This window comes from Papilio polytes, unplaced genomic scaffold (genome assembly GCF_000836215.1).
Source record: "Papilio polytes unplaced genomic scaffold, Ppol_1.0 DF822178.1, whole genome shotgun sequence".
Classification (NCBI taxonomy): domain Eukaryota; kingdom Metazoa; phylum Arthropoda; class Insecta; order Lepidoptera; family Papilionidae; genus Papilio; species Papilio polytes.
In genome coordinates, this window is record NW_013527026.1 from 2,906,233 (window position 1) to 2,924,339 (window position 18,107).

At 34.7% G+C, this 18,107-nt stretch overlaps 1 protein-coding gene across 1 annotated transcript; it reads right to left on the minus strand.

Moving 5' to 3' along the window:
• Positions 1–2,332: 2,332 nt before the first annotated feature.
• LOC106106416 (homeobox protein goosecoid-like) lies at positions 2,333–17,982 on the minus strand. Its single transcript, XM_013286995.1, has 3 exons — positions 17,766–17,982; positions 13,945–14,183; positions 2,333–2,560 (listed from the first exon to the last, which is right to left on the minus strand). Exons 1-3 carry the CDS (start codon positions 17,980–17,982, stop codon positions 2,333–2,335), a joined length of 684 nt encoding a protein of 227 aa, XP_013142449.1.
• Between the last annotated feature and the right edge of the window lie 125 nt (positions 17,983–18,107).

Sequence of the window (18,107 nt, forward strand, 5' to 3'; positions counted from 1 at the left end):
CGTCGCCTCCTACAGTGCGCCACTAGCTTACTCCTACCCCTACGCCTATGCGTACTCTTACCCTTACGCCTACTACTAAACAACCCCTAAGTTCTACTATTCTAATCCTGTCGTAATATTCAAAACCGATTGTAACTACGTCGAAAGAACCACCAATATTTAATGTTTAAAATGGTTTATCTAAATCTAGTTTCTATTTCTAATGTCATAAAAACCATCCTCATATATGACAACCTTTTTTATAACCATTACGACACGATTGTATTAGTATAATTGGGTGTAATATAAGACGATGTACCTATTCAAAACGGCTTTTAACGACTATCATTGGAATTAATGTATAGGACTGTTTAATATTTAATGTTATGCAATAATAACTTTATTTTTTATTAATAACATGACATGAACGTTATTAGTTATCAGTATTTGTAATATATTTATTAAACGTTTATTCAAATATTAAGTTTTTCAATGTAATCTTTGCACCATTAGCCAACAAAGATCCAAATAAAATGAAACGAGAAAAAAGTTATCACCATGCTTAAACCAATTTAACTTCAGTAATGATGCTAGGTTTTACTTATCCAGTGTCTAATCAGATCATAAAAAAGGTAGACAGAACTTAAAAAGAATTGTTTCAAAAGGTTACAAATTTCACACAATTTTTAGAATCAGTAACGTTTGGTTATCTTTAAATTTACAAATATAATAAATAGTGCGCCACGCACTACTAATTGAGATGTATTTATGCACTTATTTTATGTTAATTGTAATCGTAGCTGCAAGTTGTTACACATTATATGTTGTCTGAATTGACAATGCGCTTCTTAGTATTATCGCATGTATTATTTCGGTGCAGATGACATAGTTAATGATATAACAATAATGGCATGCACAAGGCCGGCCGCTTGCCTTTGGATATCCCATCTCATTTGTATGCAGAAGGCGGGATACCATCTCGACAGCCTGATATAGCACGGCTAATCTGACATTGATGATTTCATATCTATACATGTAATAAAATTGGAGTGTCTGTTTGTAATATCAAAAGTAAAATTCCAGAGTTTTGGAAAGATAATGTATTTGCATTACTGATAACGAAAATCGCATTTTAAAAATGTTTGTCTGTCTGACCGCAAGTCGTGTTTGTTCCGTGTAATCTCCGAAACAGCCATGACAATTTTGACACGACTTTCACTGGAGGATAGCTGACATGGATAGGCATGTTATAGTCTACTTTTTTTTAATTCCGAGCTGTCAAAATTGCGTAACGTGTGGTCTAAATTTGCGCTAGCAAAAGTTTACGGGCGACAGCTCGTTATTAATAAGAATAATGCAATATTATATTTAAAGGGTTATTTAAGTGAATACAATTCTTCCTAGATTGAGATCTGCTTTGCGTGAAGAACTGTGCTCTATGAAGGACATTTTCAAGAGGGTAATTAAAGCACAGATGAGCTAGATAAAAAAATAAAACTATTTTGTTTCAAGTAAATATGTAAGCTAATATATTTTATTTTGATTACGTACTTGAAATAATGTTTTCAATTAATTAATTTCGTTTGTAAATAGCCATCGTAACATTTACACAAAGTAATACAACTGATTGTAAATTAACGAAGTAATTCACTGAATCATGTACAATTTATAAATTAATTTCGTTACCAATATCATCTCTCCAATAGCAGGAATTTCTTAATCAAATTGTACTTTACAAAATTGGTTAATACAAATTATGCATAAATAAATTACGTATAAAACGTGGTTATACATTTAATAATAGCATAGCAAAGTAAAGTTATACAAATGCTGTGACTCTGTGAAACTTTGTCATGTGAAATAATAAATAAATTAATTCACATTGCAATAAGGTAACATCGGAAGAAAATAATAACTATTAAGAAAAGTTTAAAAACTACACGAAAGAAGCTATAATTCTCTAAATATTCCTGTTGTAAGTTTTTTCCAACTGGTTTCGCTTTTATACTTTATTTAATAATTTCAATCAACTAATTACATTAAAAGTGTAATCTACATAAAACGAGTACATAGTTTTTAAATCACTATTACAATACGCTTTACCTACAGCAATAATTATAATTACAACTTAATATCAATATAAATACATTATTAAAAAATAATCGACTACGAAATAAACACTACTTTATGTATACCTAATTTATAGTTATTTTCGCATGTCTATTAATATAATATTTATAAGCAATGCTTTACAAGATCCTTCAAAGTTAAGTTTGTGTCCGCACTATTGCGTATCACTGTCACTTCACTACAAGAACTACAAGTCTATATATCACTTTTTACAGTAGATAGCTTAAGCCACCTCTACCTCAGAGTCGGAGTCATCAGTGTAACTTCTGCCGGGATGCGAGTGCGCGCCTGGCGTGTGCGGGGAGTGCGGCGAGTGCGGGGAGCGGGCGGGCGGCGGCCGCGCCAGGAGCGGTGTCCTACCGCAAGCCCGCTCCTCCTGCATTTTCCTCAACCTTTCCTGCTCCTCCCGTTTCTGTTTCCTCCATTTCGCCCGACGGTTCTTGAACCACACCTGAAATAAAAAGACGGATTATTATTATGCTCTAAATATATATCGATAATATTAATTTAATTCCAATTAAAAGTAATTTGAACAATTTAGCATTGTAAATAGGAAACCAATATACAATGCAGCAGTTGATGCATGACAAAAAGTAAGAAAAAAAGTATTTGAGAACACATACTTCGTAAATTTTCGTAAATAAAAACAAAATTCCTACCGATACCAAAAATAAAATTAACAAATAACATATGTTAATATTAAATTTAATATTTAAAAACTTGTTTAAGCATAAAATTGATTGAACGAGTCGTTTGAATGTAAGTTTCTGTATTGGCAGCATATTTCTAAAGATTTCGGATATTGAAAACGTAAGTTTATTGTGTCATTGAAGCTACCGATATAATCACAATGGTATTACAGAGGTTGTTATGCGGACAATCGATCGGTCCAATTGCTGTTTGCGATGACCGCTACCGATCTACTACAATTGAAAAAAGATGTTACATTTGTTGTGTATCATACGTTTAAAATGGCTTTCAAGTTTAAAAAGAAAAAAATGTTGAATGGTGGTATATGTGTGTCTGGTTGGAGGTTTCCACTCGACTGGGTGTGTACAAGTAGCGACAGGGATGTTCCCAAGCCGCGGGTGGTCGCCTTTGTGTCTAGCGCGGCCGCTGCTGCCTTTCCTTACTCACAAAGACTCATTCATGAATATTTCTTCATTATAAAGTGAATTACATGAATTATTTACTTTTTAATCACAGTTCAAATGAGTCATTAGTGGCAAAAACTATTAATAGTTAGTACGTCAAGTGTATATTAAGCATTTCATTATTTTTATAACAGCTAGTGACAAATTAGATATGTCAAAAAAGTTAAAAAAATTATGCAAGATTTTACATATTTGAACCCCTATGAACTTCCTAAACTTAGTAATAACAACACTCGTATCGTAGGCCATTGATTGCTTATCAAGGAATATTTTGTGTAAAATTTCAAGTAATGGTATCACAAATGTTAATGTTAAAAATCAAATGCTTTGAAGCGATTTTTTTATTACTACTTTTCAAAGTTATTACTATTTACCTATACAAACGACATCAACGAAGCAGCTTAGTAGAATGTCTTCACAATAATGTTTCTTCAAGCAGAACTGCTAAGAAAGTTAAGAAAAAAATAACAAACGTCGTCCATACTTGTCGGTGTAAATGTTAAGTCAAACTGTTCCGCCTTATGAATTTTTATTGTATCGCGGGAGTTAAAATTAATTCGTTAGCGATACCGGTATTGTTGGTGTTAATTGCATTACAAGAGTCGGGCGGTCGCTTAACAAAGGCCCTATTAACTTTCGGCGAACGGGAGTGGGGCTTTTCGCACAACGGCCGACTGTTCGCGTCCACTCAAGCGGGAAATATGGTCGCTGCCACCGACAGACTGAAGGGCGACTCCTCACATCTCAACTTATTCCTCCCGCATTCATTTGTCGCCGGAATGAGGAGATTAGTGCGCTCTTTTGTACGTCGTAGATTGGCTTTTGGTCTAACTCTTTTGTTATCATTAACAACTATATTTCATTGAGTTTTACAATATGCTGTTTGCATTATTGGTTTATTTTTTAAAAGCTTTAGCAATTCTAGTCACGATTGGTATGCAAATTGGACTCTTCTAGTGGTTCAATATGAAGCCGCGGCATGAATATTCTTATTAACTCTAGAAGTGAGTATTGACAAACCAAAAAAAGTCTGATTGCAAAGTTTGAATCAAACCCTGATGGTTTCTTTCAAAGCCTAAGAAACAAACCATCTTCAGTTTCTGAATGTCCAAGGTATCGTGCATAATGAAAATAGGAAAATACTTGTTAATAGCAATCTCAAACATTTCAGTAGAATCAAAATTGCTAAATCTATAAGGTACATGTGTTTCAATACATCCAATGCAGAATCAATACACTATTGTTTTAATTTCATGTTACAGTGAACTCCCAAATTCTATAGAAACCGTCGGCTGTAGCGTTCCTATATCATGCATTTATAAAGCCCTAGAGCGGAATAGGCACCGAAGTCAAACATTAACTCATTAAAAAGCTTAACTATAGTGTAAATTTGATGTCGGTCCCGTTTCTCTGCTGCTTTGAAACTTACGAGATTATCGTAACTAAGTACTAAGTTCTCTGTAAGACGATTACGTAAAATAATTATTGTTCAATTACATCAAGCTTTAGTTAAACAGGTGTACGATCCAGAAGTATATCGGTTTTATAAAAATAATAAAATATTACCTTTCGCCTACGATTGCCTCAGCTCGAAGTTAATAACAAACTTAGTAGCATTGTTAAATGTTTTATAGCGATCTAATCTTACTAATATTATAGATGTGAAAGTTTAGATGGATGGATGAATGGATATTAGAGTTTGTAGCCTAAACGGCTGAACGGATCTCGATGATATTTGTCATAGATGTAGAGGGTAGTCTGGAAGGACACATAGGTTATTTACTTCTGTATTTTTTAATTCCACGCGGACGGAGTCGCGGGCGAAAGCTAGTTTAGTATAAATTGTTTTTTAGACCTTTTTTCCATTAAATAACTGTGAGTGGAGTCTTCTTCCGTTTATGTCAGGTTTGGGCAAAGCGCAAATAGGACAACAAGATATGTAATTAAGAAGCAATGTCGCCCCTCCAGCCGGCATGTGGGAAGACAACAGCTGATGGAGGGCGGACCCGCGCCCGCGGCCACTGCACCACGCCTCAACGCCTGCAGCCTACACCACTGTTCCACCTAATATGTTTTGCCACTAAGAGACAAATAATACACGGCACAATCATACCTTCTTTATACAATAATGCGAGGTTGGAGGGATGAGAATAAAACGCCTTAGAAATTTAAAAATCATGCGAAATGTATAAAGTAGTAGACATATGTATGTAATATACTACAAAGTTGGAATTTTCACTATTTGCATCAATAATCTAACCTAACCTTATTAATTTATTTTCCAAAGAAATAATTAACTGTAAAAATTTTTTCGTCATGAACTAAAAATCACTATCAAAATGTGAAAGTTATATAAAATGCACAGGTTATACTTATTGATATTGATATTACTTATTTTATAGCCACAAGACTGATTCGAACAATAACAACTCCTTTAAAACATCTCTCTTACAATAAACATCTTTATGCAACGTTTGCAAAAATCTGAATTTTATTGATCCAATTTTTCCGGAAGGCCGTAAAGATGTATACTTGGGTATGGAAATCTGATACGTAAGGGGCAAGCGTTGAGCGTGTGAACTAACGCGGCGCGCGGACGGGCGCGGCGACGGCGGGCGGGCGGCGGCTCCCAACTTATTGTAATAATGTTGTTACACCAAACACCGCACCCCCGGGCCTTGTTTGAGATTACAATTACGGTTTTAGCGAACTGATTTATTAATGGACCGTCTGATCCGCCTTTGTTACTACCATCTCAATTCAATTTATTTTGCTAAGCGTTAATTTTCTAAGCTTATCTTTCGCATTGTACATGAACAAATAGAGGAAATCGAAGGAAATTTTTTAGTAGAGGTTTTATTAACTTGACTGAAAAAATGTTTTTACTGTAGTAAACTGTAGTAAGTATGCGTCGAAGTGCATTTTTGAAAAAAGTAAGAGTTACTAATTAACAAACTATAGCATTTTTATATAGCATGGTTTCCCAGAGCATTACAATTTTTATTTGAGATAGAACAATTTCCAAAGTATAATTTGTCCAACAGAACCTTTAATAACGATAATTTTAATAATGTCAACACTTTAAAATAATTACGTGTCTATTTGAATATAACACTTGAGCTGTGACAAAGCTCACGCACCTGTCGTATTCCGACGCCCATTAGCGACGAAATGCATTAGTCAATATTAAAGATGCCATTCGCGAGTATAATTCCACAAAGGGCTCTTCAAATCACACCCATCGCTTTTCGCTAAATGTCAAAACATTACTCCTCTTCAAGCGGAGGCTGAAAAAGTAACCCCCCGGTGTCAGTCAGTTCGTATCAATTACCGCACGCAAACACCCATAGCCTCGCGCTCGCATAACGTCCTATCTGCTCACAATGCCTCACCCGAATCCAAATTCAATTGTCAAAAGATTGCTTCAATAGTACGCACAACGATTGCCTTTCGCTCTTTAAAAGTAATATCTCGTTTGTATGCAATAAAGAAATCAATCATACTGTGCTCGTGATAAGCGTCAAATTCGTTGAGCCGTTTCACAGGGTAAGCCTCCCCTGAGGGTCGCTCCGCAAACAGTCTGCTCCCCTAAACGTTATACTTTGAAAACAATAATTTGTATTGCGTATCGAACGCGTCTATAAATAATAGAGTGATACTCCACTCGGGGACCGATGTGGCCACGAATAAAATATTACATTATCAATACTTGGAAGGGGTTAATAAATTGATAAAAAATTAGTTTGTAATAGTTTAACTATAATAAACTTGGAAAAATATTAGATTAGCTAGATTAAATCCATAAGACTGTTGTGTTTATTGGACCGTTAGTATTATGTACACAAACCCAACGATTCGAATTGTAACAAACAAAAATTAGTATTAAGCATTGTATTCATACATTATTATCGGATTCGTTATTATGTTAATGAAATTAATCGTGCATTCGTTTAACACCAGGATGGGCAAATTAATGTCCGATTTATATGATGACAAAATAAAATATTGTTTATAAAGCCCTTATTAGTAAACGTTTTTAATTAATTCAATTTACTTTTGCGAGTCATATTAAAAAAATGTTTCCTGATTTATATTAAGTTTAAAAGATGACTATTGTAAACATTCACATCACATATTAACAAAACTGCGTCATGACATTTGTCATTGTTTTCCTAGTAAGACGATTTCATATAGCAAAAATGTTTTCAAACACAATCACACACTTCTCCGATAGATTATTATTGCGCACTGACGCCAATCATACTAATACTATAATTGCGAAAGCTTAGATCGATGGATGGATGTTTGTTAGAGTTTGTAGCCTAAACGGCTGAACGGATTTCAATGAAATTTGGTATAAATGTAGAGGATAGCCTGGAAGAACACATACATTTTTGTTTTTTTTTAATTCTACGCGGACGGAGTGGCGCGCAAAAGCTAATATCCTATAATCTTTTAACATAAATGTTACCGTCAAAACAGGAGCGTCTGTATTTAATTAAAAAAACTCAATTCGCAAGCTTAATGTATTTGGAACTTTTAATAGGTTAATTGATGTATTTGCTTCGCTTACAACGAAAAAGAAAATACGTTTTGCCTGTTTCTGTGTCTGTCTGTTCGTTAGTTTCCGTTGTTCCCTTTTGTTATTCCGGGTATGATTATCAGCCGTTAGAAAAATGTTGTAAAAAAATTTTGACCTGGTTAAAACGAACGGAACGTAAAAAAAGCAAAAGCCTATTAAGAACTTGACATCAAATAAATGCCAAACTAGAAATTTTCAACCAGTTTATCTCTGAGCCATAAGCATACTTGAATGTCATTACATATGTACATATACCCAGGAACAACCCCATGCCTATAATTAGAGCAAAGGTGTGCTATGTATCTTTGAAAGGATAAATACGAAGGCGGATTGTTATATGGATGGTTGATTTAATTAAAATAATGAAAGAAGCGCACGGGCCGTGAAGCGGGAGCGGAGCGAAGTCTTTGATCACTTAATGCCGGTTCGCTGGTCTCTCGTCGTCGCCTCCCGACGACACCCGGCGCCCAGCGCGGAACACCGACAAAATGGCGCCGCTTTATTACTTAGTAACACATCGCATATCTCTTTTAATATAACCATTGGAAGTATGCCACACCGGTGTTCCGTATCACGGATATAATTTGATATACAAAGCCTTTCTACAATTAGCAACAATGCAAGATAATATGTGAGAAGTGTACGTTTTGATATAATGCTGTAGAACAGAGATACGATTAATGTATGGTAAATAAAGCAATATACAACTCAGATTCTCAGAAATAGATAAGCTCAAAAATACTGTTTTCATATTCCTTTAAATAAATATATTTAGTCGATTCTATTCTTTTTTTTACATTATAACCTGGGTATTCTAATGTAATACAACATCAAATAATTCGTACTCATACATATGAGAATATTGCATTCATTCGTTCGATGTCAATGTTAAAGAACCCTAAGCTTATGAGGGCCAAGGGGGCAGGAGTGGAGTACGGGGGGTTGGTGGTGAGGAGGGGGTTTGCAGCGCAAAGAGGAAGCTCGCCGCTCGCTGGGCGGAGCGCCCCGCCCACCCGGTCTTGTTAGCAGTCTGGGGCATGTACTTTGTCATTGCGCCCCGTCCGCATCGCCAGATCGCTCTTTGTAGAGTTATCAAATTAACTTTAGTCATATCTGCACTCGACATACAAATTAAATATTTTTTATAGTAAAGGTACTATATCACAATACATATAAAGTTTTATATATTGGAATTAAATGACTTTTATATGAAATGAATATGTTAAAATAATATCAAAATATTAAAATGTTTTTTAAAACGGTTGTTATATTGTTGAGACCTAATCCAAAAATCAAGAACCGTTATACATGGTACAACGAAGGTATCCACGTAGCACTACCGTATAACGTAGCATTTAACGAATAAAAAAGCGTATTGTATATTATCTTAAAAAAATACTGCGTAAATTTTGTGAAGACTTATGTCTTAAGTACTTAGATGATTTTCTTATATAAATTTTTCTTAGCAGAATTACAGCTTGTATTTCTAAATTGTAAGAGACAGTATTAATCTCAGCGTCTCGGTACAACTGTAAGTATAACCTAAAAGACCTAAAGTTAGAATTTATAAGATCGTGCAATAATATCAGAAAGAAAGATTATAAAACAAAACAAGAAGTCACCCTCTTACTTTTCTCCTCTAAATACTAAATAAGGTAAATTAATGATGTGCTAACAATGTCAAAAAAGAGCATCGTTTTGCAAATAAAAAGACAATTGTTCGGGTTACGAGGTAGACGCTCCAACTCTTTGCACAAATTAATTATTAAAAGGACATGTAATCTTGACTTGTCGAGGGCCTCGGGCGACTGCCGCCGTCTCAATGTTGATCTTTATTACGAGCGTTGTCTGATTAAATCTGGCCCATTCGCGTCCCGCGACCCTCGACGTGATATTTCTTATTACATTCATAATTAAACCATAACAAAGTCACGTAGAAATACTTAATTATATTTAACGAAGAGGATATATTTTAACTTTGTAATTAACGATGACGAAATAAAAGCACCCGCATACGTGACGTGTCGTCTCTTCATCCAATTGTACACAGATGTAAACTACGATCCAAGTATTTTAAATATTATATGCAGTACAACATTTCGTACAAACTTTACCGTTTTCTTTTAAATCAATGTTTTTATGTACTTTCTAATCTCTGTTAAATTTAATATATTGTAAGTTGTTGAGTATCATAAATAATAACAACTTTCAACATAATATTTTGACACTATGTATGAAGTATAAGAATTGAAGAATGAGATGGGTGGGTTGCGTGAAAGGTAACATGATAAAGAAAGGAGTGAAGACTGAGATGACGGTGCACAGATCAACCTAGAGGACGAAATCCTTACGTGTCCATCCTATGGGAGTAGTAGGACGGGAAGATGATGATAATGATGATATTGCTTAAGAATAATTTTAAACGCCTCATGATAATTGTGTCTTAAACCATATCATTTTATATCCTGGCATCTACTGAACTAATTTCATTAATGTACAAAACTACAAATACGCCATATGTTTGACGTTTGGTTTTTCATGTCCCGTTTATATTTACTCTCCAAAATCTTTTCTAATAAAACCTTGCCATTGTGTTTCAGATTTTGATATAATAAAAAACACAAATCTACGGACAGTAGAAAGAAAAAGTAAACAGCAATAATAAAACCGGAACAAAAGTAATAAATAAGTTCATTGCGAATTATGAAAACAAGTGTTCAAACCAAAATTGATTTTCGTTTTGTATAATTTTGTAATTGTTCATTACTTTGTGCAAAACTTCTAACATTAATATATTTATGCTTTTAAAGAAGTTTAGCAAAGTAATTAATGTATAACGTATTAAATTCCGACTATATAAAGACTTTTATGAGTTTTCAGAATATAATATAATACTTGTAGTAAATTGCAAGGTGTCAAAGCCAGATAGTCAATTTCAAGATTTATCTATACTAATGTTATAAACAGGAAAGATTTTTATTCTTGTATGTATTTGATTCACGTAAAAACTACTTGTCCGATTTTAATAATTCTACACCATTACAAAGGTAATCTATCTGTGAGTAACATGCCTATGGTATATTATTTTATTTCACCCGGACGAAGTTGCGAGCAACATTTATATCTTAAATTACATTTAAAAGATCTACAAAAAAAACTTCACCTACATCATCTTGATACTATTAGTTATTACTTTGTAATATTATTAAGTATCTGTATGTAGTTAAACAAAAGGCTTTCAATCAATTTAATCACTGACCGTCATTTATTAATATTTTTGTACAAACAATGCTTGCAGTAGTTCATATGAGTTTTCCAACGTACGAATAAAAGTTGAATGTTGAAACAAATGAAGCGTATTCGAAAACAAAGCTTTTTATTGTTCACGTAACCTCGATTTTCGGCAAGTGTTGTGATGCTTAAACAAAAGCCTTTTAATAATGCAATTTCCAATTGCCGCTGTGCAAATAACAGGGGCAGAACTGAGCGTGTGTGTTGCACGTTTACGGCAAGAGTTTATGATACATTTCACGCAAACCTAGCGTACATAAATCAAATAAAAATAGGGAATGTTAAAATAATTTACGTAAATTTTCATCTACGACTATAACATCACTCTTATAACAGTAGTGCAAATATTCAATGGAACATGATTTGCTTCAGCAGCGACCCTCGCTAACTACCTAATCAAAACTTTGCAAAAAATCGTAACTTTAACAGACCAATGAAAATTCCGATTAAGTAATTGTAAAAAAAAAACGAAAGTCGTTTAAAACAAAGTCTCTGGAAAAAAATTTAATCGTAAAACTTTTTAGAGCTTCCCTAAGAATATCGTTTATTGATTAAACGGGATACAAGTTTCACAAATCGGAAAAACTCCGTTATCCGAGAGAAAGCCGTACAAGTGACCCTCATTAGCCTCATTGTTGTGCTTTTATCGCTCCCTCAGCCCGGACGGTATAAATAAATCAAATTTAATTAACTCAGATTAATTTTCGCGGAGCTGCGCGGCCCTTTTTATTTGCCCTTAGGTAAAACTCTCGGCCGAGAGCTCGGTGCGGTTTACTCGGTTATAGGGTTTCTTTAATAAAAACTTTACACTTAGTAAATTTCACATGTCGCCGCCGCGTTTTGTCGGAAGACCTACTGCTGCGAGTAAATTGGCAGGCGTTTATCGTTTTATTTGTACAACATTATACCGAAGATTTAAAAATTATTGCGGTTAGCATACGACTCATATTTGTTAGAAAATATTTTAGACATAAAATCATACTTAAAGATTTTTCTCGGAAGACATTTTAACACATTTAAGTTAGGGCTTATGCATTTTATTGTTTCCGAATACTCTATAAACAAAAAATTCTCAATTCTTTATAAAGAATGAATTTCTTTTAGAATGAAGATAAAAGGCTTATTACTTGGAATCTTTCTTTCTTTTCCCCCTAATAACCTCACCTGTAAGCAAAATGTCCCTTGATTTGACAATGAAAAATCAAACTAAATTTGCGCAATGTGGGCCAGGTAAAGAAATGTGTGTAAACGCGTGTAAGGCATCATGCGCGCATCGCCTGGGTGGCTCGGCGCGCTGGAGTGCACCGCACACACTCCACCACTAAACACCGGTAGCCAGCAAACAACCTCCTACTCCACATCCCAAATTCTATCAATAGAGCGCTTCACAAATATCTTCAACTATTTATAAGTTTCTAGAGCCGTAATTTGAAAGTTGATCCGAATGACCAGTGTATTTGTCTTTTAAAGCATTATCGTGATTTTTATTCTTACACCTAACGGTTCCTGGCAGCAAGAATATCTCAAAAAAAGTTAATGACTTAGGGACTATTATCTATCTATTTAGTAGTCATTTTTGGGAGGTGAGGGTTAAATTTAATAACAGCGGTAATTGTAAAGGCGATTTATAAGGAAACATAACATGATGTCAAATGTCGACAAAAAACGCCTATGGATTTTGATGAGAGAAATATTTTAAATGTAATATCGTAGGCATTTTGCATATTAACCAGCTTCATAAATGTTTATTATCATTTATCATATTTAGTTATAGCGCACCAAAATGTTTTTAGGTAGTGTATTTCATTATATTATTATCAGTCATAAAAATAGATCTTTATTTTTTTATATTCTTGTAAAATGTATTATATAGAGAGTAAGAAATAAAGATATATTTAATAAAATTAATTTATATTATGGTTACAACCCAAGTTTCTTAAAAACCTTTCACTTTAAACATCAAAGAAAATAGTCGCCAGAGGACTTCTTATGTCACACAATTGATCATTTTTAATGTATAAATATGTCATTGAATAATAATAAGAAAATGAGATTATGTTTAAAAAAGTGACAAAAACGTAAAATACGAGTAGAAAGTCTTTATTTGCTTGTTACCTTAACCGCCTTACTGTAATAGTTTTTTGTGTGTCGGCCACCCACAGTCTGGTCCGGGGCGACGGCGACGTCATGTCAGAGATGTTGACACACGGCCCTTCACCACTTCTAAACTTTCCGCCCGGTCAACCTAATCACGTATACTATCTACTGTTATGTAGCCGGCTCGAGCTCTACCCCACATTATTAATTCAGAAGCCAATAAAACATTAAGTTGATAAGTTTCATCGAAAGTTGTTATACCTTGCCATTGCATCACTAAGTCATGGTTTATCGCGACTTTAAAATCTGACTTTATTGATAGTTTAGTAGAACATTTATGACTTTTTGACTCCTGTACAGTTGCCAAAAATTGCAAAGCACTCCGAACCGAACTTAAAATCCGTTCCGTCTTACAGATAAACAATTAGAGTTTAATACAGATTAACAAATAAAATAACTAAGAACAATTACCAACACTATCTCTGTCTATTGATACATTTACCAACCCTCATAATCTCAATTAGCGCGTTGAGATTATCTTCCACTAACAAACGACACTGTACATAATAAACGTAACTACATTCTTCTTCTTTGAGTGCCATCTTTCATCGAAGGTTGGCATTAAACGTACATTATAGACCTTAAATAGAATATAAAATATATTTGTGTAATGAGATTTTGCCTTCATTCGTTATACAACGAGGATCTTACCTCAACTCGCTCCTCTTTGAGGTCGACGCGCAGCGCGAGTTGTTCCCGCAGCACGACGTCAGGGTAGTGCGTTTTGTCGAAGGTACTCTCAAGCTGCTCGAGCTGCTCCTCCGTGAAGATGGTGCGGTGGCGTCGCTTGCGCTTGGGCGGTGGTCCGGCTAGCCCTGCCAGCGCTGCCGCCGCATAACCGCCGTACAGGCCCGCATAGCCCGTGCCGCCGCCGCCCACACTGTTCACCCCTGATAAAAAAATATTATATTGTTATTACAAGGCTACAGGATTTTTCTTAACTTAAATACCGGAGAATTTTAAAAAATGATTTGAATTTTATTAAAGTTTACTAATTTTTTGAGGAATATATTTTGTGCTGGTAACCTAAATTCCAAAATCTCAAACAACAGTCTATTCTTTACGAACACCCATATGGCATAGAAAACCTATAACTACATATTTTGATTTACTTTAAAACTAAGCAGTGCTAACTATAATTACCTTTATAAAATTAAGACACATTGCCGCCACTGTGTTTTGGCATTATCGTTATTAAAATAAATAATGTCGAAAAGTAAAGTCCGTCATGAAGTTACCTTCAATCATTAATATTTATCTACCATATATCTATACAAACATCCAAAAATACAAATCTTTCGTCTTTGTACCATACATCTATACTAATAGTACAAAGACGAAAGATTTGTATTTTTGGATGTTTGTATGTAACTCAAAAACTACCGGGCCGATTTCAAAAAATATTTCACCATTTAGAATCTAGGTGTGTGTTGTAATGTATCAGTGTAGTAATCTATCAATGAATAACGTATGCTATATTTCTTGCAATTTTTTCTTTATTCCACGGGGACGAAGTCGCATGCTAAAGCTAGTAATTACTAAAGTTAGGTTTCATGTGGAACATAAATAATTATAACCGTATGTACGTATGTTAATGAAACGCTGTGGATAGTTAATATTTAAGCCCGCTACATACGTTCAGTTCTGTCAGTTTTAACTGAAAGGTTAATTGTACCTATGTAGGCAAAAAAACTGTTTAGTTAAAGCTGTGTCTACATATGCACAGTTCTAACTTGTTAAATTTCTCTGTTCAGTAAAAACTGAGCGTCTGTAGCGGACATTAGCTGAATACTTACATGACATAAGATGCATTGGCGCAAGGCTTGTCTGCCGGTCGACTGTACCAAGAATAATAAAAATATTGCTTTATTGAAAATTAACAACATAAATAAATGATTAAAAAAAACATAACTGTTAAAGGGATAGTATCGATTTTGTCTTCAAAAACATTTTTTTAACCGAGATATAAGACTTGAATTTGATAAGATTTGAACGACTTAAAAATGCATAAAGGTAAGGTGCGATGTGAACACGTCATCATGTATTAGAATTAACATTCGCGCGGAGAAGCGGAGCGCGAATATCCGAGCTTAGAGAGCCCCGAGCGACCCTCGCTTCGATCCGATGGAAATATTAACGCTACAAATAAAAATTGAATATTTTTGCATACTTCCACCGGCGGGATATTACATTGTATTATTTCCGAAAGAAATATAAAAGCTTTTAAAGCCGGCGGCGTATTGGTAAGGCGCTACCGTAGCTTTCCGCACATCGTACGACCGCGCTCACCCCGGTTACGGCTTTCACCATCTAAGCCGTATCGATTTGAATACTGTGTTTTTATTTAAGAGAATTTTCATCTAAACTTACTTACAATAACAGCAAATGGTTTTAACGTTATCATATAGAAATCTGTCTGATTTTTTTGCTATAACAATACATGTATTATTTTATTTACAGTCAATACTTCGGTAAATTTATTCTCTTAAATTTTGCAGCCATACCAATAATAATGATTAATACTTATTAATATAAATTATATGGAATATCAATTATATGGATCTTATCTTGATTTTCGGATAATTGTATTGTTTATGAATTAAAATGTGGAGTGTCCATTGTACACATTATTTAAGTCCTTATTTAAAATTGGGAATATGTCCAGATAGTAAGATACTTAGGTTACAAATATGTACTTATAACGCCTATGAAAGGATTTGGTAGACTTGTACCTATTTTAATAAGTCCAATATTTCTTAATACTGTTAATAATGATTCGAATAATGTAACTTTAAGCAAAACAAACTAAACTTGTTTTTATAACAAAAAGGATCCCTTGAGATTTTATCAACCTTTAAACTGTCCTCGGTAAAAAGAAAAACACTTAATTGAGATAAATCCTGTCTTCACCCCTGCGAGGCGAGGCGAGGCGCGGCGCAACGCAAGGGATGGCCCGGGGCGCGCCGGCCGTGCTCTTAAGTAAGTCAGTCGCCGCATTATTAAACATTTATAACATTGACAGTTGATACCCTTACATGAAACTGTAATTTTATTGATTTACTGTATTGATATGCTTATTAAAAGAATATTTCATACAGACCTTAGGTTAAGGTTACTAGAGAAGAGTGTTAACTATCGCTTTTACTAGATAATGAATATGTAACATTTAGAAACATAGATAAATACTTAAGTTACTTTTTATTAAAATGTAGGCGAGCAGTCAAATAGATTTTTTGAAAATCGTCCACAGTCGATTTAAGTTTAGAGAAATATTCTTTTGTGTACTGAAGGACATAATTCTGAATTAAAATTATTTAATTGAATATCTATTACTTCCGGATTTTTGGCATTTTTTTCCTTCCAAGAAGTGGCGGATAATATTTGAGTTATATTTGAATAATAAAAAAAATATAATAAGAAAATCTGCTTCAAACGTCTGCCGTCGCGCCGACTTGCTCGTACATAATCGGATATAACGCGATAAGATCGAAGCCGCTATGCACCGGCCACTAGGGCACGCGGCCGGCAAATTAATATAACACAATAAGAGCCATAATTCTATTTAATTAATTCACGTGACTTTTTTTAATTATACGTAGCAGGTAATTCAATTTCCTTAAACTGTTTATCGTAATCTATGCAAGACATCATGCTCTCGTCTTATTTCTGCATTTTAATAAAATTTACATCTGAAAACTTTGTCAACACTTATTTTCATTCTTATCAATTGCTGATTGGCTATTTCGGCTAACTCATGTCCGATGCAATAATTCCTCTTAAATTCAAAATGCTCCACAGATTTTGGTGCGCTGAACTTAGTTGTGTTCGATCAATTAATTTTTATTTAGTAGTTATTTAAATTTTAATAGCATAGCACTTTTAGTTGAATATTCGCGATGACAATTAAATTCACGTATTCTTCGATATGTCAATCGGTTAAATTAGTACCTAATATTTTAATTTTACATTTTTTCGGACCTACTTACTCGTATTTTTCAAAAAGCTAAATCAGCGCGATCTCAAGATTTGGTTTATTACATTTCTATTAATAACATAAAGTAATAGATAACAGAAGGCCCTGCCTCCCGAAACAATGTAACTAGTTTTCTTGTAATACACTAATTTTGTAAAAAAAAAAGTTTTTTGGCCGATAATTCTTTATTGTCGTATTTTGGGTGTCGTAAATAATCAGTAGATCTTTGGTCAACCCAAGTTGGTCACCCCTTAATTTTAGTGCATAGTTTTAGACTGTTGAATACTAGTGAAATACTACATGGTACTTAAAGACAGAAAATGTATAAATGCTTATCGTAATTTTTTTTTCTCTGTTTAATTTTTTTGTGCCCAGTGAAAATGCAAATTGTGTTCAACATGATTCACTTTTATTGAATTAAGTATTTAAGACTTAAGACCTTTAAAACATGGAAATTATCTATTCTTTCTAAACATTCACTATTTCTTTATAGACTCACCGAAAAGGTCATGTGCTCTGTGAAAGGGCGTGTGGGCGAGGTGGTGGAGTTGCAGCGGTGGCACGGCGGAAGGTACTGCGGGCGGCGGCCGCGGCGCCAGGATGCTATCGATGGTGAAAAGCGGCGCCGCCGGCCGCTCCGGCAGCGCGCCGCCCAGAAGCAGCGCCGTGCTCAGCAGCGCCGGCGCCTCCCGCGGCCACGCGCCCTGCGCGCCCATGCCCTCGCGCGCCACGCTGACCTACCACCCTATCGCCACACACCGTCGCGTACCACAACACGTCAAGGTCCCGTTGCACAAAACGTCACGTAGGACGCGTCACGCTTGTCACGTTAATACAACTA